At 42.4% G+C, this 27,913-nt stretch overlaps 2 protein-coding genes across 2 annotated transcripts; one reads left to right on the forward strand and one right to left on the reverse strand.

Annotated features, from left to right (window-relative positions):
• The first annotated feature begins 842 nt into the window (after window positions 1–842).
• On the forward strand, window positions 843–26,218 carry spidr (scaffold protein involved in DNA repair). The gene is made up of 20 exons (XM_071523676.1): window positions 843–1,005; window positions 1,357–1,515; window positions 1,687–1,750; window positions 2,368–2,583; window positions 3,393–3,535; window positions 6,660–6,895; window positions 7,336–7,436; window positions 9,125–9,344; window positions 13,089–13,305; window positions 14,143–14,384; window positions 18,357–18,515; window positions 20,899–20,986; window positions 21,408–21,548; window positions 21,691–21,750; window positions 22,402–22,600; window positions 22,815–23,015; window positions 24,278–24,371; window positions 24,474–24,588; window positions 24,872–24,928; window positions 25,659–26,218. The coding sequence occupies exons 1-20, from the start codon at window positions 991–993 to the stop codon at window positions 25,776–25,778; spliced, it is 2,847 nt and encodes a 948-aa protein (XP_071379777.1). The 5' UTR covers window positions 843–990; the 3' UTR covers window positions 25,779–26,218.
• Window positions 26,219–26,385: 167 nt separating this feature from the next.
• On the reverse strand, window positions 26,386–27,874 carry cebpd (CCAAT enhancer binding protein delta). The gene has a single exon (XM_071523664.1). It carries the CDS (start codon window positions 27,632–27,634, stop codon window positions 26,732–26,734), a length of 903 nt encoding a protein of 300 aa, XP_071379765.1. The 5' UTR covers window positions 27,635–27,874; the 3' UTR covers window positions 26,386–26,731.
• Between the last annotated feature and the right edge of the window lie 39 nt (window positions 27,875–27,913).

Genomic DNA, 27,913 nt, shown 5'->3' on the forward strand with positions numbered 1-27,913 from the left:
TCTAAATATCTGCTGATAAACATAAATAATGTCTGTCTCAGAGTGGAGGTTTGATGTAGGGCAGCAACAAACATTTCATTTATTGATTAATCAATTAATCATTTAGTCTTTAAAATGTCAAAAATAATGACAAATGCCCATCACAAGTTACCAGAGCCTTAATTAGTCTGACCAGCAGCCAAAAAACGTATTCACTTTACAATGAAATGGATTTGAGAAAAGCATGCAAATCTGAGCATTTGTGAAGCTGTAACCAGCAAATGTTTGGTATTTTTACTTGATAAATGACTAAATAAATTAAACGATTATCACAATTATAATCGATTAATTTTCTGTTGATCGACTAATCATTTCAGCACTAGTTTGATGTAGGTTTTTATTCCTCTTAGGATGTCTGCTTGCCTTTGTTACAGCATGAAAGTAGGGCATTTTGTAAAATAGACTAAAGTCATTAAACTCCCCTTGCCTAGGAGACTCCTGCAGACAGCTGGTCCTTTGCACAGTGATTTGGTATACAGCTCTTGTAGAAAGAAAGTGAACAGTTGAGGATGTTTTTAAGTATTTAAGCATTTTGTAACACTTTAATATACTTATGCTAGTATATTATTATAACTTCATATCATTTAATTTACTTACTTAATATACTACTAGACAAACAATGTCGTTGTTTGCGCTACCTGGTGCAGTTCTCTTCATACAATCTGGACATAATTTGGCACGGGAGGACTCCACCCACACGGACCAACCCCGGTGTACGCCGGTAAGGTGAAGGAACGCACCCTCTTCAGTGAACTCACCGAGCAGGCGCGAGAAGATAGTTCGCTGGATGGATAATAGTAATTTGCTTTGCAAATAGTGAGATAGCAAACAGTTGCAAGCAGTTACTTTACAAAGATGGGTTAACATTGGTTAATTTGAATAGATAACGTTGTGTCAATACAGACAAAAACGACCGCAGTTGCTCAAACATACTTTACGTTACTTGTCGTCATGTCTTCTGTAAAGGTAAGAAGCGTGCTAGCTAACATGCTAGCCTCCGTGTTCAACCAATGCAGTGCCAGTGAACTTCACTGGCTAGCAGGCTAGCTTTGGCCATGTTATCTTTTTTAGTGACTCCGATTACAGACATTGTTTGCCCATAACACTCTATTCCCACTCTCTACCCTCCCAGTTGAGTTGAGCTTAACTGTCAGTCATGTACCTGATTCAAACTTTTTCCAAGTTATTATCGGGACAGATACTCATCACATTAGTGTTTGTAGTCTACAAAGTCTCCAGTAACTAACAAACCATTTGCATAATTAGTAAAGATTGTTTTTGGTCTAAACCTTCTTGCCTTGTGTCCTACTGTTGCAGCGTAAAAGGTACTCCAGCGACATAAAGTGTATTTTCTTTCCGGATGATGTCAAACCTGGTGCCAAGAAAGTGGGGAGAGAGCCATCACTTTCATCCACTTCTGCCGCCAAGTGCTGGGAGAGGTGTGGAGACAGCTTTCTGGACACTCCAGTGATACAGGTTGATGGATTTACCTCGTCTATTAGTCCTTGAAATGCAGGACGATATAAATAATAGCTGTTGTTGTTTCTGCAATACATTCACACCTCCCTCTCAACATCAGGAGCATCGTCCTTCCAGCTCTTGGTGCATTATTTTGCTCTTGCTCTAACTGTATTTGTTTTACTGCAGAATCTCAAGTCATCAGGAAGGAAATTGTCTGCTGTAAGAAAGTTGGCACAGACTCCTGCTTCAGGTAATTTGTTGTTCAGGATAACAAAATTGCGTAGTAGAGTGGTGAGGTTAGTGGGAGCCAACATTTAAAAAAAAATGTGTCTTGTGTCTAAAATGGTTCCTCAACACCCTTGGTTATTATTAGTTTTCAGGAAGTGGATACAAAAGTTATTTGGTGGTTTTTTTTGTGTGTGTCTTGGAGACTTGTCCCATTATCTTTTGCTGGGATGTGTTGCACACTCCAAATTTCAACAGAATGAGTTTTTCATGAAATAATAAATTATATTTTTACAAAAGTAATAATTTTATAAATTTAGATGTCCATACCAACTTTATTGAAAAGTCTCCAGTATGTGGGATTCACTGCTATCTTCTCATGTATTAACCAATGCCTCCATCTTTTTTTTAAGTAGTTCTATTTTGTATCTAGACAGAGAGAAAATAGAGAAGGAGACAGAGTAGGGGACACACATGAAAGAAACCTCTGGAGTTTTTTTTGCCAGTTGCGGCACTTAACCACTGAACTGTCTCTGGGCATGCCTCTATCTCTTTAGTTAAGTGTTTTGCTTTAAGGGACACCTCATCTTTACCTGATGATGACACACTAATATCTCCTTGTCTACTCTTGTGGTTGTCCAGTGCTGACCAGTGCCATTCACTGTAATGAGGACCCAGTGCATATTGCGTGGAGCTCCAGTGACAGTGAGCTGTCTGACAGTGACACCCGGAAGCAGCAGCTGCCCAGAGGTTTGGCACCGCAGCAACAAGGGCCTCAGAGACCTGAGAGACCAGGGAGAGCTGCAGCTCCTGTTCAGTCCTACACCAGAGCGCTGCGCTTGCTCAGCTCTGATAAAGGTAACTTAAGTCTGTGGTGGAGTCCTGGCTCGCAAGGAAATGAGCTAGCAAATGGATTTATAACAGTTTTGAAATCTGAGGTTCAGTTCACATTTCAAAGTAAACAGGTGTTGATTTGGATGATGTAACCCATTGTAAGTTGGTCTAAGGTTTGAGTTTGAGTTTTTTTTTTGGGGAGGGGGGCAGCAGCAGAAGGAGAGGCACAGCAGCCGTCAAGTAGCAGCCTATCCCATCTCTTTCTCATCTTCTCTGCCTGGCGCGTTTGCCTTTTTTTTAACAGCATTACTGAGGGGGAAAATGTGTCCTTAATAACATTGCTGGCCTTCCAACCTGGCAGTTAATTTGTGCTAGAAAATTTAAGCAAATTGGATTAATACTGTGACTTAACTCCTTTGCACGCTACATACTTGTTATTTGCTGGTTGCTTCATTCATATGCAAGTAGCCAAAGCTTTAGCAGGTTGAACTCTTCACTGCTTCATGTTATAGGCTAGAAGAACTTCCTCTTGGGAGCGCATCATTGATTTATCCATGGGAATGGGGAGGGATCTGGTGTCCTAAGGGTGGAGCGGTTTCAGAAATTTTATTGTAAGCATGGGGAGGGCATGTGTAGAGAAAAATGAACCATGCAGGACTCTAGTCAGTGGTCACACCTTACATATTTGTGTTACAGTTCTCTAATTACTGTGGTTCTAACTTTGCATTTCAACTTTTTATTACATATCAAGAGCTGACCTTAGTTTGAACTCTTACATTACCATAGGTCTATAGGAAACTTGACTTTGTAACTTTTTTTTTTTTTTTTTTAAGAGGACCTTCCTGTTATAGACACAGACAGCGATCTGAGCGACTCTGAGGTGGAGCTTGACAAAGACAGTGGGAGACAAATCTCGGACTATGAGTCAGAATCCTTTGATGAAAAGCCAAAAGAATTGCCTCTTATACCCCCAAAGGTGAGTGAGTTATCCTTATACTGCTACTTTCTGTTGCTTCCATGAAACCCTTACAACAACCAGCAGTATTGCATGAAACAAGTGCACTTATGTTTTTACAGCATATGCATGATGCACCTGTCGATATACTCTAACAGGTACAGGTCTTCACAACACATGGCCTTTTTGTTAAGTGGTAGATATATTCATGGCCACTAGGTGGAGCGCTACACCAACATATGCCATGTGCAGTATAAGACAGACAATGTTTAAAATGAATAATATTGTTCAGTATGGTTAGGTTGACAGTACCAGTGCATACATGATCATGTAAGTGTGCATAATGCCTTGAGTCAGTATTTTCCTTAGTGTCCCATATAAAAAATAATATAAAATTAAAAATATTATTCTGTAAATTATGCATATTACATCTGATGATTTTTACCATGTCATATTTTGCTTACACAGCATGAAGGCCTAAGTATGAGCATAGTGTGACATAATAATTGGCATTATGTATTACTTAAAAATCTTCATATTACAATTGTTTTTGTTATTTTATTTTCATTTGTTTTGATTGCGTGTTTAGCTGTTATTCCACTAGATGGAGCATTACGGTACTGCTCTGATGTCCTGAAAAGGCCTGACAGGCCAAAACCAGCTGTGCAGAGTGCACTTTCTAGGTACAGGTCATGTTCCAACCAGTCAAAGTTCACAAGTTGAGGCAGCAACTTGAATAAAGCACTGTCTTAGTGGGGAGGAAAGGGCATATTTTAAATCAGGCTGCCCCTTAACCAAAGCAGATATTAATACACTGACGATTCTATTCATGGTGATGAACATTTATACTGCTTTCCTGAAAACTGCGGTCATTTGTTGGTTTTCTGCAGCTCCTGATTTACCGTAAAACTTAGAATAAAGTGTGCAGTGGCGTTATTTATATTGGACAGGTCAACGTTTCTCTGAAATCAGATAAAACACTTTGAATCATGATATGTACTTAGACGGTGGTTTATTGATCACAATCTTGCTGCTACATTAGGCAAACATATTTGTCCTATTCATTGGAGTCAGCCTTTTGTGGACGCTCCTGTACGGCGTGGAGGCTTGGATTGAGTGTTCCTTCTCAGAAGTCAGTCAGGAGCGGTGTTTGTGAAAGGCAGGGCTGGCATGGAGAGAATGTGAAAGGAGTGGTAATGGTGTTGTACTTAAGCTTAAGACCACACACAGTACTTACTCGTCACAGCGCATCAGAACATGTAATTGATCAACTAATTCCAGCCATATTACTGGGGTGGCAGCAGGGGTGGCAGCAGGGTTGTCTGGCGGTTTGCGAAGGCATCTTTCAACTGAAAATCATCTACCCTTTAGCAAGAAACTGAATCCCCAGGGGTGTCCTGCTGTCTCAGTAGTCTAAGGTGTAACCGTGATGTCCTGGGTTCGAATCTGGCCCTGGATCTTTGTCGCATGTCAGCCTCAGTCTTTACTGTCTTTCGGCACTTTAAACTGTCGATAAAATGACAAAAACAGAAACTGAATCTCTACCAGCTCCAGTGGCGCTGTTCTGTAGCTGACCCTATGCTATGAACGGGGGGAAAGCAAAACAAATTTCCCTATGTGGGTCAATAGCGTGTTACATTATTATTATTATTATCATTTCTTATTCTATGGCCAGCATTTCATGGGGATGAATTCAAGTAACCAGGCAGAGCATCTTGTGACCTGAGTTTGCAAGCTATATGATGAGAGAGGAAGCCTGAAGACTGATTAACATCACTCCCACAGACCCCGCTACTTCCTCTTGTCACAGTTTAATTTACTGCTATCAGCTCTCTGGGGTCAAAGGAGATCTAAAATCACCTAGCTAACTGGAGGTTTGTGGTCACAGGCCTCATAGAAAAAGAGGCTACTATGGTCCTAAATTTGTTGAAATTTGTGCTGCTGAAGTTTACTCATGAGGTAACATTAGACAGTTTGATTGCATATTATGCAGGTGCATATTAAGTAATGGGAACGGTATTGGACAGCTGACAAATGGATATATTATGTGCATGTACTTATGTATTACTATATTGATGGATCTTTGTTTTACAAGGCCTTTCTCATTATACATTGATTTTGATTTAATTGGGTCAGTAGAATATAGTAACCTAGTTTGATTTAGAATTGGCAGAAAGTAAGCAAACTTTCTGAAGAGGAGCCATTTCAAACTGGATCTAACAGGATACAGTGGGGAAGATCTCAAACCAAGGCAGAGTTTTTTTATTCCTAATAAAGCTGAGACAAACGCATGGCTGACTCACTTGATGTATGTCTGCCAGGCCTCTTTATTGTTGTACTAGCGCTGAAAGTGGGTAGGCGGAGCTGTGAGGGCGACAATGTATTTCAAGGCCGAAGAGGATGGCCACTTCCCGGATGAAGCCGGTCCTTGATCCAAGTCCCTAACATCAGCAGCCAACGGGGTTAATAACCTCCGCCACATCGGGGCTGTGCCAGCAGAGCCGGACTATAAACGGCTATTTACTACTGTTTGTTCAGTACAACATGCGAGTGGAGGAGGAAACAGGCAGAGAGCGCAGGGCTGTGTACTTATAATGCTTTCAGTGCCGGGTGAAAACATTTTTGAGCTTAGGCCAGGAACATAGTGTTCCTTTCTCTGTAGCTGGTTAGAGTGTGACGTCTGCTGGCACTCCGCCTAGCAGGGTCAAGTTGATTCAAATAAGAGAGCGCGTTGGCTGACAGAGCCTGGTATGCTGGTCTTGTCTGCACATGACAGGAACCAAGATTTTCTCGTGGATTTTTCCATGAGAACTGATGCCCCAAGGTGTGCTGTGCAGTGATACAGCAAAAAAGATTGTTTTGTTACTATATCTTGGGAACTTATCGGTGTACCATGTCTCCACCCACCACATGTTTCAGTTCATTGAGTCCTGATAATCTTTAATGAGTCATGACTTACTTATTGAAGGCTGAGGTCATGGAACTCACTTTACATATCTCACATGTGGATATCCGGCACGTACGGATATACAGCAGAAACTTTGTGAATTTATTTGAACTGTCAATATGTTTCAATTAATTCAAAGTGATACATGACATATTGAAAAAAATGTGTCACAGCCCTAATTATTACCTTTGTCCCTAGGTGACAGACCTAGAGATCTCCGGCTATGCGTCTGATGGAGAGAATATTAATGACACAATGACCCCGAGTAGACTGGACACCGAGAGCTTTCCTCTCCAAACTGGTGAGGGCAGCAAAAGGTCTGTCAGTGACTGGGTCAGATCTGCTCAGGCAATGCTGCAGACGCCTCAGAAACAGTTTGACAGACAGTCCAAGACTCCTGAAGACTCCGCCAAAAAGAAACAGAAATTTCAAAGGTTTGTGTGATGTTTTTTTCGTTATATTATAAGTCTTTCATTAGTATGAATTTGTCACCGCGTGTGCTTCATAAAACGAACAACGAAAGAAACAACACATCATGTCTGCCAAACGACAGTCAGACATTGACGGCGACATTTTCACGGCAGCACTGATGATGAAAGGGACACCTGGGTATCATGATGTGGGTGCTAAATGTCATTTGCCTTCGCCAAGCCCCCTCAGAAATGAAAGATGGCTATCTGCAGTCGTAAATGATAGCTTTGTGTCTGCATGTGAAATTCATTTTTTTGTTGTTGTTTTTTTTGCAGCCTTCTTTGTAATATACTACACAGTTCTGCACGTGTTTATTCAAAGTGAGTTTGATGTCTTGGGCGCCTCACTGAGCTTTACCTAACACCATCTATCTCCTTTGTGTGTGTGTGTGTGTGTTGCACAGTGGAGGGCTGGCAGAGAAGCTGAATCGTCTCCAGTGCAGACAGCGGTCAGCGATTAGCTTCTGGAGGCACCAGTCCATCTCTGACACCTCGACAGCAACAGGTGATCCAGATCAACCGCTATCCGCATTTACATCAGCATCTGGTGCGCGTATACCTGTGAACCACCATTCAAATTTAAAAATGAACTTTGATTTCACACGCGCTGAGATGGATGAGGCCAGGCGTCTCAGACGTGATTTTCAGTGCAACTGTTTGGTCGTATGGATGGGGCACGTTGAGGAAATGCTGGCTGTACGTTGATCAGTATGGCAGTGAGCAGGGCAGGGCAGTATGTAGGTGACAGGAAACTGCTCGCTTAGTTGTGTTTTTTTTTGTTTTTTTTCCTTTCCGTGGTGTACCAGAGCACTTGTGTTACTCTCGTTGTTAGTATTTCCTTATAATAAGACACAGCCAGTGGCTTGAAGGTGACAGTTGATTGTGGAAAAAGGAAACACCCACCTTATCCAACTTAGAATCTGGGGTCAGTCAATGGTTCGATCAGTTTAAGGCAAGAGTTTATAGCAGGGTAAAAGTGTGGAGGTTTGTATTAGGTTGACCTTGTTTTTAAAATCGAATCAATATTCAGAGTTCTTTGCAAGGATCATCTCTTTTCAAAAGATACATACAGTATACTTCCTGTTTCTGCTTTCTAGATTTTTGTAAATTGATAAAATTTTTCTCTGTATTTGCGCTGTTTTCAGCATCCCTGCTTCTGTAGATGTATAGCTTTCAAACTGTTATCAAACTCAAAAAGCTTCTATCAAAATCCTTTTTTATATGAAAACATGTCAGTATTTTGTGCATAGCCAACAACTTTCATGACAAGATAGGCCTAACTTCAATTTGTACATTTTCATCTGATTTATGACAACCTGGCACATACTTTACAATAACAGCACTGTTACACAACTAGATCATACTGTTATAGAACACCTGTTTATCTTTGTTTTAGTAATTTTTTTAGTGTTTGTGTGCATGTGTGGGCGGGTGAGAGTCATTCCCTCACATAATGCTCTGCTCAAGATTGATCAGATCATTACAGGTCAAAAGGAAGACTATCATGTACTGTCTTAATTTTGGCCTGCTGCCCATGGATATTCTGATGTTGTTGTAATTTAGGTCTGATGCACTTAGCAGAGATTAAGCACTTAACATGCATGTTTGAACAATTCCCTGTAGATCCCTTGAGTATGATTTACTCTGTTATATCGAAATTTCCCCTCTGGCCATCTCCAGGAATTGTTACGTACTCAAACACAGAGCTGCATTGTCTGAGCTGGGAGTTCTGATACTGAGACTTGCATGCTCCAGTGCTGTCGGCTTTACACACCAGATTTGCATACAGCCAAGTTGCACTCTTATCTCAACGTGATTTATTGCTTTGGGGCATTGTGTTGATTTGCTCTTCATAATTATCACCCTCAACTTGGTTGTTTTGACCAAAGGCACAGTCAGCCCTGTGGTAAAATTCCAAACATTGGCACACTCACACATTTACAGTGTAACTCTGCCTTGGTTAGTTACGGCTTTACACATATGCAGTGCGACTTGTTTCGATTGTAAAAATCAAATTCTCTCATAACACATAATGAGTCCCACTGAGAGCGAGAGAGTCCGTGAGACCATAACTAAACTCCACATGCGGACACACACACACACACACATACACACACACACACACACACACAGGCATGCACGCTCAAACAGACACACACTCAACATCTGTGTTGTTGTTGCTCTGCTCTCCAGCGGACAGGCCTGGCGTGCTGGTGCTGGAGGTGCTGGAGGTTCAGGAGGAGTGCAGCATGCAACTGGCTCAGTGTGAGCACCACCCGCCTCCCAGTGTGGGCCACCAACACAGCCGCCCGCTCCCCGCTGCAGGAGCTCGAGTCCTGGTGTTGTTCAACAAGGAGACTGCAGCCCAGCTGATGCCTGCACCCAGAGATGTTATCCACATATACCCACCATGGTGAGAGGGATGTGTTTGTGATATTTACCGTTAGGGCCGGACAGTTATTCAATATCGTCTTTCAGTGGAATCATGTTGTGATATTGTGATATCCAATCATGTTGCCTAAATTGACGATAACAAGCAAATTGCATTTAAAAACATTTTAAGGAATATTGTTTGACATCACACTTAACATTACTATGCAGTTCAATGTGATGAACATCAATTTGATTATTTAACATGTAATTTCATATAAGTAAGCCATGTTGTGATATATATCGATATTGGAAAAAATTCTTATGATTATCGTGATATTTATTTCAACCATATCGCCCGGCCCTATAACCGCCCCCTGAATCAGAATCAGTCCATTGGGTGCACAAGGAGTTTGATTTGGTTATTTGGTGCTGACATATTACAAGGCAGTTACCAAGATCCGAAATGAACACCCATTAAGCACCAAATAGTGGTAAATTTAATACAGTTAGTAATAGGGGGCACTTGCCACACTGGTCAGCAATGTTTTGAAACTATAAAATTTGAATGCCTCAGTTATATTGAGTTCTATTGCACTTAATGATGAATTACGCACCTTATCTATTGTACAAGTGAATGAGCAAGTTTTAAATTAACACACAGTACCTGATTCTATACATGAAATAGCATTGAAAACAGATAGGGTAACATAGTTCTATGAAGTGTATATATATATCAATTGCTTTGACTGGTAAAATTTATTATTGGCAGGTATTTTTTTTTTTACTTTACCAGCCCTTGGCAGGTGAGCCAGAAACTCAAATGCAATTTCAGACACTGGCAGTTACACAATACAGGACTGACTAACTAGGTGCAGGACAATATGTAACCGGACCTCACGTATAATGCTGAGGAGATAATACTGCATGACAGTAGACTAGACATAAACACTCTTCATGTATACATGCATAGTGAGAGGGACAGTGATGCTGATGAGAAGAGGAAGTGTAGTAGATATTATTGCTCAGTAATTGCCGCATGTTTTTCCATAATTGTTGTTGAAATTCCACAATCGTCATAATTTAAATATAATTATTCTGGGTTTTGACTATAAACTTTTACTATCCTCAAAATCCCCATATTGGTCACAATAGCAAGCAACAAAACCCCCAGATGTGCAGAACAGTCCTGCACATACAGGGCGGAGGGGCAGGAGGCGTGTGTGTGTGCTTTTTTTTTTTTTTTTTTTTTTTGGGATTGTTTTGCAGTACGAGCAAGGCAGCAGTTGACTCCAGCTGTTGGGAGTTTGGGTTGAGTGTGCTCTGGAATATCCAGGCTGGCGGAAGCACAGGGGCCTCCTCAGTGCTCTGACGTCACGAACAGCTCCAGGGAATGCTTCACATTCCTCTTCCTGGCAGTAGTTAGGTCATTTCCAGCAAGCTGGGGAAAAACACAGTAGGATTATTTTCTGGAGCATTTGGGAATGGAGTGTGGAGGGAGCCAGAGAGCGGGATTGAAAACACATGGCGTTCTGAGAGTATCACTGGTTTTGTGTTTTAGCAGCTCTTTTTCACCGTTGTATTCTATTCCTGAAATCACAAGTGAGTGTAGAGGAGTGCCCCCCCCCCCCGCCGCCCCATCCTCTACTCTTTCAAAGCACTGTTTTTCATTTAAATACATAAATAATTTTGTTATTGATGTGCAATATTGATTGATTCAAAACGTAGGCCAAATCTTCAAAAGTCCCTCAATAATAAGAAAAAAGAAGCTGATCAAGTTCGATATATTGAAAAAAAAAAAAGAAAATCATTCATATAACATCTGCAACACCAGGACAGGCGCAAGTGGAAAAACCCGGAATTTGGAGCATCAGAGTGTCTGGTAAAATTCCTCTTATCAGTTTCCTGTGTGACACTTGAACGGTTGCCTCCCCCATATTCCTGCGCTGAGTGGGTTGGCTCCTCCCACCTCCCACTCCCTGTGTGAGTGGGCCGAGGCTGCAGCGGAAATACCTGCAGGCATTATTCATTTACGAGCTGTGACGCCAGCAGCCGGGCCACTCCTTAACCCAGCTACCTGTCTGGTGATGATGACAGCTGCCCACTCACCTGTTCACAATGGGTCACGTTTCCTGTACTTTTCTTTTAACAGTATGTTCTGCTCTACTTCCGTTTTGGTTTGGCTTTCACTGGTTATTGGCCCCCGCTCAGATTTTGGACCGATAGATATTGAGCGCTCCGTAATTAAAGCTTAACTGAGGAACTTGTTACAGGCTTTTTTATTGGGAGCAAAAGTCAGTGTTACGTCCGGTACAGTTCACATAGGCTTCTAAAATACAATGCCAGAGTTTCAAAAGCCACTCTGGGTGGAAGATCATTTACGGGTATCTGCACTAGCAGGTAATAAACTGTATGTGGCCAATGCATAATCTGTGAACTCATTTAGTCATATGTACATCTTCTTAGGTGCTTGGGGTGAAGAGAATTCTGCAAAAATAAAGCGTAGGACCCGCACACTATGCTCTGAAATCACTTTTATTAATTAAAAGACAGCATTTCAACCCATGAGAGGGACTGGATGACGACGTTTGACCCTAATGGGTTGAAACCTTGTCTTTTAATTAATAAAAGTGATTTTGGAGCATAGTATGCAGGTTCTATGCTTTATTAATGCATAATCTATCCTTCTGCTTTGCCTTGCTATTGGCGTTACTCAGTCTTGTGTACTTGTACTTGTGTACTGTACATAGTGAATATCTCTCACGTAGACTATGACCAGCATCCAACATTTTAATTACTCTGGTTCAACTGTGATACCGCAGATCTTCGACAAGCTGTGACATATACAGTAGCTTTAGCCACAGAGACTGCACTTGGCTCTGAGTCAGTGATAAGCCATCATATTATTATCCATGTCACATGCGGAAAAAATTAAGTCGGAGCTCAGACTTGCCATAAACGATATGCCATCTAATTATCTGGCAGGTTTTCAAATTCTTCATTCTCAGGCTGAGCAACTCTCAGGTGTGCTTTTTATTGCCGTGATGAGCTAAAATCCTTGAGAGAGCCGTTAAACAAATGTTTTTCTTAGATTTTATAGATAAATTCAGTTTATTCTACTTGGCACACTTAGATGAGATGAAATCAATGCTGGTAACACAGAAATAAAAGAATGGCAGGAGAGCACTTCATGCCTCAGAGTGTTTGAATGTGACAGGAAGTGTTAAGTGTTCCACAGTTTCCACAGATGGGGACCAGTTTGGAAAGCATTTCTGATCAGGCTGTGTCGAGTCCCTAGGTGTGGTCTTTGCAGAACCTCAGTTACTTGGAAAATGAGTCTTTATCAGTGAAAGATGACAAATGTATCCGTTGTGTATTTTCACTTACCATGGAGAAGGTTAACCTATTTGAACTTGTATTCTGTGCTTGGTGCTACATAGTGAACAGACCTGCGGAGGTGGTACCTTATCTGTGTTTGACATTCAAACGGTCTTAAGCGGTCTACCAGCCCCCCTGAGTTTGTGCAACAACCTATTCCATTCAGTGTGAAATCTGCATTTTTGCATCTGTTACGTCAAACACGATCACACAACTACTGTTTATCATTTTCCAACAACTTAAAGATGCTTAATTCCATGATGGCTGCAAGGTGCCAAATTCAGTTCTTTTCACTGTAACATTATAATGCAGGGTTGAGGTGTGGTTGAAGGTGTGGTGTGCAGCAACAGAGCCTAAAAAGTACTGCTATATTATAAATCTAAAATTGATCAACTTTATCTCTTTGCAGGCAAGGTCTTTCTATAGAAGGTGACAGCTGTACTATTATTCTGAATACGCACTTCAGCCAGAAAGTCTACTCTGCTTCCAAACTACCCAACGTGTCAATTCCAATTCCAAGAGCCCTGCTCCCAGCAGAGAGGAGCATGCCGTACTCGTTGACTAAAATATTTGGACTGCTGGAGGTGTACGGCACCACAGAAGAGGAGAAGGACAATGCCAAACAGGTGTGTCCGTTTCTACATCATTAGACTGAAGTACCTTACTTTAAAGCCCCAATCCAGAATTTATTTGGTGCTACAAAATTGTGGTCTGTTCACATGGATTCACATGGAGTTTGCCTTGAGCATGGAAAATATTACAACTTTGACAAACGACCATAACTGAAAATAAGGCCCTGTTTTACCTCAGCATTAGCAGATTTTTAGAGTCTCACAATGCATCTTAAACTCACATGCTGTCAGTCAGTCACTGAGGGTGAAAAATGTCCTCAGTCTAGCAAATCAATATATAAACACAGTCAGTAGTGGGCTGACGGTGGCTACTTTTACATGCATAACAGTAGTCTGGCTATTGGCCATACAGGTTAAGGTCTTATTTGGGTTAAGGCATTAAGATGTGCCTTTGATTTAGAAAAATGAATGCTGCCACCAGCTATGCCCTCCCCCTTTGACTGAGCAGTAAGTAACTTATAGTAATACAAGTACTGCGCCTTGACATAAAAATGTATGCTTAATGCTGTGCAAGTCTGAGTTTACACAGACGGCATAAAACAAAAGTGAAAGGAGTAAGATGTTTCCATGCCACAGTAACCTGTTTAATATCAGAGGAAGTCAGTCGTCTTAGTTGGGTTTCTCATAGTTGCAGTTTGAGCTTAACCCGGTTATTCTGAGTTGACGTTTACATGCGCTGATGCAAAACCGCGTTACCTGAATGGCCAGTGTTTCAACAGCAATTGCATATGGGGTGGGGCTTTAATTTGAGGCACCCAAAGCTGAATCCATATTAAAATGTAGCCTATATGATAATGTATTAACTGATTTTCCTGACTTGCTCCCCTCCAGGTTTCTGCCTCCCATGCTCTGTGCTGCCTTGGAGCCCCACGTGTTTTGAACGGGTGCTGTCACTCCCTCCTGGAGGCCATTGAGGGACTTGGCCAGGCTGGCTCTGTGGGGCAGGATGTGGAGGCGGTGGTCCAGAGGGTTTACTCTGTCCCTGTGTCTGACTGCTCTGCGGGGTCCAAACTGAAGCCCAGATTTCCCTCCAGGTCCTCCTCAGCTCCTCTGCCAGAGAAAGGCAAAACCAGGTACTATTTGACTAGATGATAATTGACTTTTCAGGAAGCCCACTGAGGCCTTTGGTCTGCACGTCAGAAGAGACCGGAAAAAATGAGCAACATTTTATCCACTATGTATGCCTCTCGACCGCATTGTAAATTGTTCTTTCTGTAGAAATTACATGCTGGTTTCCTTGGTCTCAGGGCTTGCATGCCTCTCCTTGGTGGCACAATGTGCCTCAGTAGTCAAGCTATTGTTCACGGAGCAGCAGGCCCCACGAAGTGCTCACACTGTCTCCAGCCATATGGCATTGCTTGACAAAGGACACAAACATTTCTAATTGAATCCAGCCCCTCAGTGAGTGATCCAGGCCAATTCTCAGGAAAGACAGCATGATGTTTTCTGAAACTCCTGCACCAGCAGGCTAGAGTTGAATTGGTGCCCATTCAAAGTCCACAGGGTGGCACAGGTTTGCAGCAGCCTTTTACCTTAATGCTCCTATGAAAACTGCAAGTATCTTTTAAACAGATGTTACATTTCATGCCTCTCAGTATTACTAAAATGTGTGGCTGTGTGGAATGGGATCAAATTTGTTTTACCTTTGGTTACCTGATCTGAGGATGAAACCTATACCTTGTATTGGCAAAAAGGTTCATGGAAAAAGAATGGGGTTGGCTTTCATTTATAATATGTCCAATTAAAACAAACAAGAAATAATGTAAAACAAGTGTAATGATGTGGTTGATAATCAATTTAATCACCCTTTCAACAAAAAATTTAACTGAAAGTTGTCTTATTCCATGAGAGATTTGCAGTGAGCGCTATATTAAGCTCCCTGTGTTATTGAAATGACTTAGGGGTTTACTTGAGTGGTCTTGTTGTAGTTAATGAATCAGTGAAGGCCGTATGTGAGGCCAAGCCAGCAAGCATGACCTTTAGTTGCCTGGCCCTCCCCAGGCGTGTTGTTTTTGTCCTGTGCTGAGTAATAAAAGAAAAGTATTGGTTTTTCGGGGTGGGATTGGACGGAGGGGCCTGAGGGGCACGTGGTGGGGAAGGGAGTCATGAAGGGAGGAGGAGAGCCGTGGTCAGCTGACAAACCTACTGACTAAAGGAGTGTTGGTTGTAATATGATGCTTGCTCCTGCCATGCTGCTCTTGCGGCTGGTAAACAAACGCCGCCCTCTGACCGGAAACACTCTTGCCCTTCCCTCCCTCCTTCCAGCCCTCGCTCAACCAGATTGAGCAGGCTCAGTTGGTGGTGGTGGTGGTCATGGTGTGGTGGAGGAGGTGTCAAGGGTGACCCTGTCTGTCATTAGTGACTGCTTGATTTGAATGTTGTCCAGCATTTCAAATTTATTTGATTTTAATCTTAAGTTTTTATCACTTGTCAATCCTTTTTCTAGATTTCATTTTCATTTTTGGCCCTCATTGAGTTGAGTTTTTTTCTAATGTACAATAAGGGGTTGCAACAAACTTTTACTTTCATTTTTGCGCTTTTTTTGGAAAGCATTTGTTTGCACAGCTTTGTCATACATATTCACATGTATAATTGAAATGACTTCTTCTAGTTAATTGCATCCCTCTTCCTGATAGTACTTTTCCAGGATCTGTGCCTGGTCTGCAGAGGAGAATGTAGTTTACTTCACAGCCCACTGGCCCCATTCAGTTTAAAGACAAGGACAGTTTGTACCTCTCATGTCTTGTCCCCAATCCCTATGACTCACTCCCCCGGTCAGCATGCTCATTTGATCCTTTTGTTGTTTAGCCTCTCTGTTAACATACACAGGGGAGAGAGGCCAGTATGATATTTATGCCTGAAGAAGATGTTTAGTTCCCGTAAATTCGGAATAGAATAAACAAGAAGATTAACTGTTTGCAGGGAGTGAGCAGAGGCTTTTTTCTTGCTGTAGAGGGAACACAATGTGCTGCAGGGATCCTGTTACAACCATGTTTATCGCTCTCCCTGCACCGATTGGCGGACAGCACATAGGAAGGAATCCCGCCTGTGCGCCCCCTGCCAATGAGGCCTCTCTGTTGTGTTCTTAATGTGTGGGTCGCTTACTTACTGTGGTGCCAAGTAATGTGTATGCGCACACTCGTGTGTCTGTGTGTGAAGGAGTATGTGCGTGTGTTTGGACAGGCTCAGTGGATTGCAGTTCCTGGAAGAACCCCTGAGCTGCTGAGAATTCTGTGATTGCTCACAATAACAAATTCCTGAAATCGGCCTGTGACTGAAACCGGCCAATGGCAGAAGGTTTTGGGAGTGAGGGTCGCCGTTTGAGGAAGTGGGGCTGTGAACAGCTAAAAAAGAGCGGCTGAATGGGGAGGTAGTTAAGGGGGTGGTTGTTTATGTCAAGCTGGTACTACCATGAGTCTCCTCTCCTCACCCTTTTCTCTTGACTCTATCTGTCATGTACCCTATCAGATTTCATGTCAAGTTTTCAAGTTCAAACAGGCTCTGCTATCCCAAGGGAAAAAAGTGAAAGTTGTAGTTCTCACTGTCAGATTTGACTGTTGCAGTGACTGTTCTGTTGTGTGAAGAGCTAGTGTTCATATTTCAGACAATGTCAAATGGTGATTTTAGCCCAGTATTGGCCAGATTTCATACTATGCGACTATAATGAATGTAAGCTGTTTCCTTTTTATTTACCCAGTGTTTCACATATAAGGGTCAAACATGATTATATTACATCTTAATTTTGTTGTTAATTTCTTGAAATATCATTCACTGTGCATGTACTTGTCCAACTAAGTAAAGCGTAGCCATTTCCCTTGCCTGTATGCAGTGTGACAGTTGCATAAATAACATTGACAGAGCTGTCAAAAACATTGATTATTGGTAAGCAACTGGTAATTGATTGCATTTTTCAGGACAGTGTTCATCGCATTCTAGCATTAATAAGCAGTATTGCTCATTCCAACATTAGACTAATGTTGGAATGAGTAATACTGTAATTACTATGCCTGTGTTTTGAAAGATGGTGACAATGTTTTCCTCACCACCATTCAATTTTACCTGAGGCAATTTCTTGACTGACTTTACAAGATGGCCATCATGTAACTAAATGATTAATCTTTCTTTTCCGTGATGAATACCATCCATGCATATCGGCTGGGGCCTGTTCACTCTGTTTTAGACTTTGCACTTAAATTCTCATGTTTACAGGTCCATACGAAATAGCCTGGTACTAGTAGAAAACATTCTAAACACTTTAATTGTCTGCTCCATTTTGTCAGTGAAGCATTTCATGTTGTTTTACCAAGATGTGGCATCTAGGCCTGATTTGGGATTGTGAATTAAACAAACAACTGGGAATAATCGCTCAAACATTGACCTACCCCACCAAAGTAATGTCAAGAATGTTGTTTAGGTATCTATTTCCAGGTCCCTCAAAATAAACCCAGACAGACCCCATGTTTACCAACACAAGCCATTTATAGGTTCAATCAGGTGGTTGAAAACAGGCTCAAAATCTTCCCAATGTCTGGAAGGTGCACATGCACACACATGCATGATGTGCACTTGCACAGTCCCTCTCCCTCTTCCCTGTGTGTGCGTGTTGTTTTTTTTCCCTTCCTCCCCTGGCCGTTGCTTGTCTAACCAGGGGATATGAACTCTACTGTTTACTCTCAGGGCTGGTACTGGCTGTGTCTGGGCTTGAATGGCTGAGGTGCTGTAGCCTATAGCAGTTCCAGCTTTCTGCTCACTGGGAGCAGTAGAGCACAGGGATACAGAACGGTTTAGTGCCTCACAGCTTTATAGGCCAAAGGTCTTCTCTGTCAGCAGCAGCCTGTCAAACCAGCCACCAGCCATTAACACTTCAAAATGTCAGTTCTGGGCCTTTTTACAGTATTGACAGTGTGTAACCAGGAGTAATGGATCATGAATGTTGTCGGTTCATTTTCCCACAGTATTTTTCATCCATATTTTTCATCAATTTAAATATTTGCCATACTGAATCAAATCAATGTGTGGTGTTTTGTTTTGTTTTGTTTCCCCAGACTGTGTGTGCTAGTCCAGGATGGCTACGGGATGTTCAGTGTGGTCCAGCTCCACCTCCTGCCCAGCAGGGACCACCTCCATCGCTACATCCAGACATGGCAGGGGAAGGCCTGCGTGCTGAGAGGCATTAAAGTGGTGCAGCGGGTCACTCGGGAAAGGTGAGAGCCACACGCTCCTGAGCCAGGTCAGCCGCCAGCCACCCCTGGATGGCTTCTCACCTGGATTTCAATTCACATCCGTGTGTAAACTTCAACCTGGGGCTATTGCTGCTTGCCATAGTGTACTCTATTTGTGATAGGGATTTCTGCGATATGTGAGGTTATCTAATCTAGCTCCTTAGCCATCTGGGACAACAGCCCTAGGTAAATGCCTGTGATAGCCAACTCCTGATATGAAATACCATTGAAAAACAGCCGTAGGCTATGGAAGCTCTAAGCCTCAGGTTAAACTGTGAAACAGGTGACGACATTAGCTTTAGTATCTTATGTTCAAATTATTCAAATTTCCCATTTCCATCCTCGCATGCCTTTTTCAAGCATTTACACAATGCATTTTCAATGAAATGAGTATTTAATGTTTTCAAATCATATAAGCCTGATTGTGCTGCCCCTGTCACCAGTGCCACTGTGTTTACATGTAAAATGATACTGAGGTGCATGCTGTGAGTCCCTTGTGAGTTTCCATAGTCAGGATCCCAGATTAGCAGCAGTTAGAAGAACTGGCAGGAGGACATTTAGAGACCCGCCGGGGGTATGTTTACATCCTTGGTATTCTCCATACCAGACAGCCTATAATGTCTCTGGAGGTTTTCTGTGGTCAGATTATGATGAATGGTCCATCCTCAGGCCGAGCACATGGGCCATCTTATTAGCTCAAGTGGAAAAACACATGGAGTTGGCATTCAATCTTTCGCAGATTTCCAGTTTCTTAAGAAATAGTACCAGTTTGATTTCTATTCATATCATAATACCATGCACCTTGGCTGTGCCAGTCTTTGGGGGAGTAATTTTCAAAAGAACTGATCATAGGCTACCTAGCAGCTGTGTGGGCAGTGTGCCCCGTCTACACCAATATCTGAGAGAGCCGTTTTCCAAAGAACATACCCTATTCTTGGATGTGTGCCAACTAATTAGAAAACAAAGCTGTACCTGTAAGGAGTGATCCACACCTCATTAATTAACAGTGGACTGATAAGAGTGAGAGATGAGAACGGACATATGTTATTAAAAGTGTCTCTAAAGAAGTATACCAACGCACTGAACTTGCAGAGAAAGCAGAGATTTATCGAAGCAAAAAGTCTTAAACTTAAAATCATGCACTATCCCTGTCTGGGTGGGTGGTGCAAAATGAGTGGCACTTAGAGCACCAGTCACCTTGTAAATTATTTTATAAATGCTTGAAGATTTTATTTTGAAAAGCCATGTATTGATTTTCTTTTTACACCACCAACAGCAGTACATTTCTACAGGCTCCTTATTGCTTACAATTGTATGGTTCTTGAGTAAACTGGCCATTTTCTGTCTCTGCTCACCGCAAGGTTGTGCGTTTATAGCAGTAAAACAATGGTACATTTAACAGCAAGTGTAGAAGCTCGGTATCAAAGTTACAGTGAGATGAATGAGTCCTGTTAGTTTGTTGTTACTCTGAGCTCATCCTTGAGCTGGCCTCACTGGACCTGAATGGGCTGCAGAACCAGTTCCATACAAAGGAAGCCTGTGATTAAAGGCTGACTAACAGGTTGTTAAGCACTGACTGATTGACAGTACCCAAGAAGACAAATTAGTAACACACTGACTGGCCACCCTGAACTCAACAAGCACTTCCTAGAAAAGAGACACCGACTCCATGAGTTTCATGTGTCCTGCTGTAGGAGGTGGTTGAGGATGGGTGTATAACTTTTTTTTAAACCTAACTTCTTCTTGAATTTTACACTATCAGATGTGCTGCATGAAATGTCAAAAAGCACATAATCTGAAAAAAACAACAACACATAATCTACCGTAATCTCAATCCATCATCACTGAGATTAAGATTGTGGCGAGGCAAATGTCACGAATCAAGCATAGTGAGTTTTCAAATCACTTGTAATTTGGTTTCTGAACCTTGTTATTTTTGCACCACAATGATATTGATTTACGTAGGGTGTGAACTGCGTCCCACCCTTCACTATATCAAAACCTGCTTGTAAAAAAAATTGTTTGTGTGTATCGGCTCTACCAGCCTGAGCATGCATTAATTTGAAGTAGCTCTGTCTTAACAGATTTCGTTTCAATGGAAGTGAAACTGGCTGTGAAAGCTCTCCGCCTTCCCACTCCCACAGTTTCTTATTCCTTCGTCTTTCCTTCTTTCCTTCTTTCTCTGTCCTTGGCTCCCTCCTTACTCCTACTCTTACTTTTCTGTCTCTCTCTCTCTCTCTCTCTCTCTCTCTCTCTCTCTCTCTCTCTCTCTCTCTCTCTCTCTCTCTCTCTCTCTCTCTCTCTCTCTCTCTCTCTCTCTCTCTCTCTCTCTCTCTCTCTCTCTCTCTCTCTCTCTCTCTTTCAGGTGCACCAGGCTTTTCAACTTGATAGACAGTCTCTGGCCCCCAGTGATGCCTCTTAAAGTACATGGAAACACACCTAGCTCACCCAGTGTAAGTTCTCAGTCACTGTAATTCTCAGAAATTAGGCATTTCTCTGTGGCTCTCCACCAAGCCAGGCCTTGGTTTTGGGATATATTCACATTTGTCTAATTAGAATGTAACTACATCAGTTTTGAATTAAAAACAACTGCAGATGGAAACAATGTTCTCTATTCAGTCATTTTCTGCAAGAAAACTAAAATTCACCTTTCCTGCACACGTCCAGAAAGTATGGGAAAGTGTCAAATCAATACATTTTCAAGTGTAGACTCCACAGATCTATAAAGATCTATAAAGATCTGTTGAGAATTCTAGAGAAATAATTACTCATTTAGCAGCACACTAACAGGCAATTTGATTCACATTTAGGAATCTAGAGCCTATATTGTCTTTATCATAGGGTGATGGTATTCACAGCTCTCCTGTATTGTAGGAGAGCAGACCCGCGGGGCCAGCGCCCAGTTTCTGCTACCTGCTGTCTGGCCAGGAGGGATCTGTGGAACCAGTAGAGGGGCAGACTGTGTCCTCCCTCTACCTCCCCCCCGCAGAACGAACCTTAAGAGATATACTGCAGGTGAATGGTCTCTCTCACACGCACACAAAATTGGAAATTTTTGCTCAAATGTCTGGAGGTTATGATAACTCTGAATTTATCTCCAGGAGGCCATTCCATAAACCTCCAGGTGACAATAATCCCAAATGTTTTTCTGTTTCAGAGTGAGCTCAAAAGCTATCGTTGCAGTTTTGTTGCCACTGTTATATACAAGAGAATGCAGGTATTCCTTTTTATATATATATATATATATATACTGTATATATACCATTTTGAAATGTGATTTTGCTCATTTAAGAAAACAATTTGCCACTTTAACTTTTTTTAAATTTGTTTCCTGGAGCTGTTCAATCATTGTTTTGAGATCATTTGAAATGACAAACTGATAAGAATCAGCTCTGACGTAGAGACCAGCATTCATCTCACTGTGTGTATAACAACCTATGTGGGGCCCAGGCGTTCTTTACCATTGATCAGTGAGACCTTTGCACTTTGACCAAGATGAGATAGCAGCTAAGAACAAAGCACTGGACTTTGCCACACTCCCGCACCACTGCAACACACATGCATGCAGTTTTTTGTCAGTATCGTAGCCATCGTATTGTATCTAATCTGTTGAATGAATGATCACCTCACATCTTTTTTGGGGGATTCTCACAGAAATGACAATATACGTTGTGCTTTGTGCTTTGTAAGCTTTTGTTATCAAGTGTTTCCTTTTAGACAATCACTTTTTAGGTAATTCTCTGTCTTGGCCTGTTTCTGTCTTTGTCCGTCTTTCTCTCTCCCCCTCTCTCTCCCTCTCTCTCTCTCGCTCTCTCTCTCTCTCTCTCTCTCTCTCTCTCTCTCTCTCGCACACTTGTGCTCATTTCAGAATAGTGATGTAGGTCAAGGTGAGGTTTGGTTGGTGCTGACAGACCCCAGTCTGCAGGAGGAGCAGCTCGAGGGGCCATGCAGGCGAACGGTGGCCATGTGCGTGAGCAGTTCCTGTGTGCTCACTTCCTCTGTCGTCAAAGCGTTAAACTCCCCCACTGCCTGTCACTTGTCATTCAGCGATGCCATCAAAGAACATGGTATTGCATTATTAACTGCATGACAATGATGATGATGTTGCTATTCAATCCATTCTCTCATAATTTAGTTTGCACTAGTGGATCATGTGCAGCAGGTGTCATAACTAGTTTCCTGTTGATTTAATCAGTCATAGTTAGTGCACAGTGTTTTTTTTTTTTTAGGATCAGGGCAACCAGCCTGCAATAAGATACCACAATTTCACTTCAAATCTAGGTGTTCTCCTGTGTGCGGAGCAGTCAGTTGTGCAGACGCACCCTGTGGAACCTGAGGGCCGTCTTGACCGCACAGCCAGGCCAGAGTCACCTTCACAGTCGCTGACCGAGCCCGAGGCGCAGACTGATACCCTGCCCCAACCTGTGCGACTAGATCCCCTGGGTCCCGAAACCACACCCAACTCCGTCTGCACTCTCACAGGCCAGTTTCCCCCCCATCCATTGAATCCTGCGGTTTTTGTGTCACTTGATTCATCTGAAGTGATTCCTCCAGAGCCTGGCCAGTGTGTCATTTTCTCAGGGAAACAAAACCACTTGTTGTGTTTTTTTTGTATTTGTTGTTTAGCGAGAGGCCTTCATGTGGCTTTAAGGCATTGCTTTCTGCTGTTAGTTATTCACATTGCCCTCGAGCTGTCATTGTTTGGAACTGTATAAAATACAAACACGTGAAAATTTAGTGTATTTGGTGTATGTATCTTTATCATTTGACAGTGAAATTAACATGCCTGCGCCCCCTGTTTTACATTTCATATGAGGGTTGCATAATGTTCTTGTGAAAAAAAAAGTTAAAAGTAAAAACTTAAAAGTATTCAAAATATTCGTACGAGTTGTCAACACAACCATCAAAACTACGCCTCTACTGTATAACTAGCCAGTTTAGCAGAGTTTCTTTAAGTTCATGACTTACGTTTGTTTAATATTTAACAATGTAGATTAGACATCTGCTTTGCTTTGCTGCTAATCCCAACCCTATTGATTTCATGATTTTGATAGGCAAATAACAGTCAAATCTCCTTGTCTTCAGGTTGTGAGGTATGGCCCTGCTTTCTTTAAGCTTTTGCAATTATGCAAATGTGGGGGGAGGAAAGAGCAGGCTAAATCGGATAATAATCTGCATCTGTTGGCTTCATGTCACAGCAGAGGGCAAAGATCACACTGTGAACCCACTGGTTCTGGCCCCACTGGCCATACATGTTTGGTCAGGTGGCTGAAAAATAAAACAAACCCATTATCTTTTGCGCTCATAAGCGAATTTCTGGAAACTACCAGAGGAAAAAAGGCTCAGACCAGAATGTACAAGATCTTTTTATCAGTGTTAAATTCTGTACGTTATATAAGGTCCTGTGTTTATGTTTGTTGAGCGGCTTCTCTGGTTGTCAAGTGAGATGGTGTTTGGGGAGGGAGTCAATTTCTGCTGTGTTTATCACTAAAATCTCAGATAAAAATGCAAGGGTTTTTTATCTCTCTCTCAATCGCTGTCTCTCACACACAAACATACACCTATTTTGAATGTTGGATAGATTTTTTTTTTTTTTTTTAGCATTCTTTCCCTTATGTCAGTTAGGCCTTAAAATTTCTCCTTTGGCATCTACTAATTCAAAATAACCTGAAATTAATATTAGTAATAAGGAAATTGTCAATTGATTCATATTGAATTTTAATGGTTTTTATTTCTGCATGCAGGTGTAATAGTTGGCGTGGATGAGAACACTGCTTATTCCTGGCCAGCCTGCAGCCTCTGTGGAAGCGACCACTTGGAGATGTCAGTGGAAAGACCGTAAGTTCTCATGACTTGATTACTGATTAGCTAACTCTAATGTCATGTCCTGTCAAAGCATAATAACTTAAGTCTGCCTTGACTCTGTCTGTCTTGTCACAGTGAAACCTTCCGCTGCATTTCCTGTAAGTCAGTGGTGGAAAAGCCAACCATGAAGATGCAACTTGAAGTGTTCCTGAGTTGTTCTTCATTAAGTAATTGCACTGTGAAAGTTAAGGTGAGAAGAAGAAACAAAATCCTTCACTGCAGTGCATCAGTGTAATTCTGCAGTTGTATGTTGCATATAGTGTGATTGTAATCAGGAAAGCAAGGAAGGCAAATTTGCAAGAGATTCTTGTAGTATTTCTACATAAAGCCTTTGGCTAATGCAGACCTCAGTTACTGTAGATATTACTCTACAGCAAGCATTTTAGTGCATTATTTCTTTATTTATTTACAAAACTAAAGTGATTCATAAAAGTGACGCTAACAGCTGCACACCTTTTTTGTTTTTTTAACAGCTGCAGCAAAATACAATCATGTCCCTCCTAAACATTGCAGCACTGGAGAGCAATGGGGTAGGTTTGCCTTCACCTGTTATATAATACCTGACTCTTCCTGCCTCTCATTGAGCTGCACTGTTTGTTCATCCTGTCAATAGTCCTCTGGCATCTGTTCATGTCATACTTGACAGCGATAAAGCCTGACTGTACAGAACAAAGGCCTGTGTCATGCAGGTCATTAATACAATTGAAGGAATTTACAAAAACACTGACATGTTATCTATCAGCATTGAATGGTGACTGATTAGAGGGGTTTGCCTGCAGTTACTACACTGGCATATTATAATTCACTTCCAAAATAACCTGTAAATAATCAAGCTGATGATAATAATAATGCAAGTATGTTGTCATTTACACTTAAGGCATTTAGATGGCGCTCTTTCCCAGGGAAAATAATGAGTGCAACAGCAGAATAATCTTACATTTCTAAATGACCAGAATTACTAGCAACCAATAGTAAGGGGTGCAAAGGTCAAAATTCCTGTGACCACAGAAGCATGATGTAAGAGTGAAGAGCTTGGATAAGAAATTGAATGGAAAGAGTTTTTTGTGTGCAATTAGAGGCAAGTAGACAAGAGGGGACATCATTCAGAGGGGAGAAGATGAGGAGAGGTACTTCTTAAAAAGATCAGTTTCAGCCTAACATAGAGCTAAAGTGTCTGTAGTAAATGAATTGTAAAATTGCGTGTGGTTGTAATGTGCAGTAGGTTCAGCCGTGAGGTTTTTGACGGACCATCTGTTGCAGTTCCCAGGTTACGAGGTAGAGAATGTCCTGGGGAAGGAGGTGGGCCCCCTCGCAGTTTACATCCGAGTCGTCACCAGGAAACCTGCCCTCTGGATCGGCCTGGAAGAAATCTGCCTCTGAAGCTGTCAGAGAGAGGGGCTAATGACATCAATCCTCAGGCCTCAGCTGGCTCCAAAGATCTGGCTCGGACCAAGGCCTAGTGCGCAGTTTGTCCCCCCCCCCGCCCCTGTGAAGGCCTCTTGTCAGGATCCAAGAGGCTGTGCTGAAGCGAATGGGCTGGAAGAACACAAGGTCTTGTTTGTGTGTTAATGATATGTGATCCTGTGGACCAGGAGTTGACAGCCCAAGGGTAGACCAGCAGAGCACCGTCTGTCAAACCGGCCCACGTGGTTCATCAACTGAGGTGACACTACAGTTTGCCTCTTGGCTGTAAACACACTGATTTTTAAGTGGTCTGAAAGCCTATCTCAAGTCATCTACCTCTTTTGTATTTAAGGTTATTGAATGGTGCTGATAGTATGTCAATAAAACAAGTATTTATGGATCACTGTTTTGTTTTGTTTTTTGCATTTCCTCGATTTCCTCTAGTTTCAGTAGTTTCTTGATGTAAACCTGAGGTACAACTCAAGATGTCACTGTTCCCTGACAAAACATTCGTTCAAACTGTAATATATGTAGAGGCTACTGCATCACACTCCAAGAGAACTCACACACCAGGCCATTCTACTTCTTTTCAGCAATTTTATTATAGATTCCATAGACACATGTGTCAAGGTTTCATACAAACTATATAAAAGATCATGCTCTGGCTCTTATACAAAGTTTGGAATTATAAAACATGTACCATGTCAGGTATAACAACATGTAAATGCAGTGGTAAAATAATTTAATATAGAAAAAACAACACATTTTCCCACAAAAATAAAAGAGAATATGGCAGCAACGTCAAATATTTCCAGTGCCATTATGGTTAAGCTTAAAATGCATCTGTTACAGATGGTAAAAAAACCGAAATGTCTGTGTTGAGGTATGTCTTCCAGAAGCTCAGTTCATATTAGTGACATATTTATTTGTCACCGACTGTTTGCACTCGCGGAGTCCACATAGGAGGAGTTGGGTAGCTGTTTGAAGAAATCTCTCAACCCAGTAAGCTCCCTGGTTAGCTGCTCAATAGTTTTGTGTAGCCTGTCGTTCTCCGCGCTCAGTTCAATCATCTTCTGCTGCATGTCCAAGTTGCGCTGCTTAGCTTTATCCCTGCTTTTTCTCACAGCTATGTTATTCCTCTCTCGCCTCTGACGGTACTCTTGGCTGTACCTGTCCACCGACTTTTTCCCCTTCTCCTTCCCCATCTTCCGAGGGGAGGAGCTGGCCGAGCTGACGGCGGAGAGGGGCTCCGGGGTGGTCGGGGGTGTCGGCTGTCCCGTGGGCAGGCTGACGGAGGTCTGGGCGCACGTCTCGATCTGGGACGGCAGGGACGAGGACATGTCACTGTCGCTCCAGTCCGACTCCTGCTTGATCGGCGCGCTGAACACCCCCTTGTCAAACTCCGCTTTCCTCCCGTACTCTTTCTGACTCCCAGCTGCGTAGCCCGAGCTGGCTGACAGCTGTTGCATGCTGCCGCCGGACGATAGCGAGTTGGGCATGTTGTAGAAGTCCGCCTTCTCTTGCTTCACAGTATTGAACAGGTCGAGGAACAGCTCGTCGTTGCACAGCTCCAGGTTGGGCACGGCTGTCATCGACTCGATGTACTGGCTGAAGTCGATGGCGCTCTCGTCGTCGTACATCGCCGCGGCCGTGCTCAGCTCCACCATGGTGCTGCCGCCGTCCTCCCCGGCTCCATCGCTCCTGCCCGGCTTGCACACCGCCTGCAGGCCGCTCAGCTTGTTGTTCTCGTAGAAGTTAGCAGGCTCCATCGCCCAACTCATGTTGCATTGTGGAGACACGCACTGAGAGTCCAGACTGTATATGTCACACATGAACTCTGGTCGTTGCCCACGTGGTGTAGAGGGGAAATTAGTTGTTAAAATGTAACCCGCACAAGTCGTCACGCACTGTTAAACCCGCAATGACAGCACTCCCCTTGCAGGCGTCTTTCTCTCTTTTTGTCTTATGTGGCAGGTTGCGTGGTTTTATCCCAATGTGTTGACTGTCAGGTCTCTATCCTTTAGGAAAAACAAACTTCTTGTCATGTCTTTTCACTACTCTGAGGCGTCCGTATTTCGCGGAGTGTTTTGTATCTTTCCCTTGCTGACGTC

Source organism: Centroberyx affinis, unplaced genomic scaffold, assembly GCF_046629955.1.
Source record: "Centroberyx affinis isolate AG114_WGS23_722 - 3 ecotype Tasmania unplaced genomic scaffold, CSIRO-AGI_Caff_v1 ptg001103l_1, whole genome shotgun sequence".
Classification (NCBI taxonomy): Eukaryota; Metazoa; Chordata; class Actinopteri; order Beryciformes; family Berycidae; genus Centroberyx; species Centroberyx affinis.

Coding starts and splice junctions, on each gene's coding strand:
- spidr (XM_071523676.1), top strand. Junction 21,549..21,690: donor CCTTAAGAGATATACTGCAG/GTGAATGGTCTC, acceptor TTTCTGTTTCAG/AGTGAGCTCAAAAGCTATCG. Junction 24,372..24,473: donor GAGATGTCAGTGGAAAGACC/GTAAGTTCTCAT, acceptor GTCTTGTCACAG/TGAAACCTTCCGCTGCATTT.
- cebpd (XM_071523664.1), bottom strand. CDS start 27,634: ATGTGTGACATATACAGTCTGGACTCTCAGTGCGTGTCTCCACAATGC.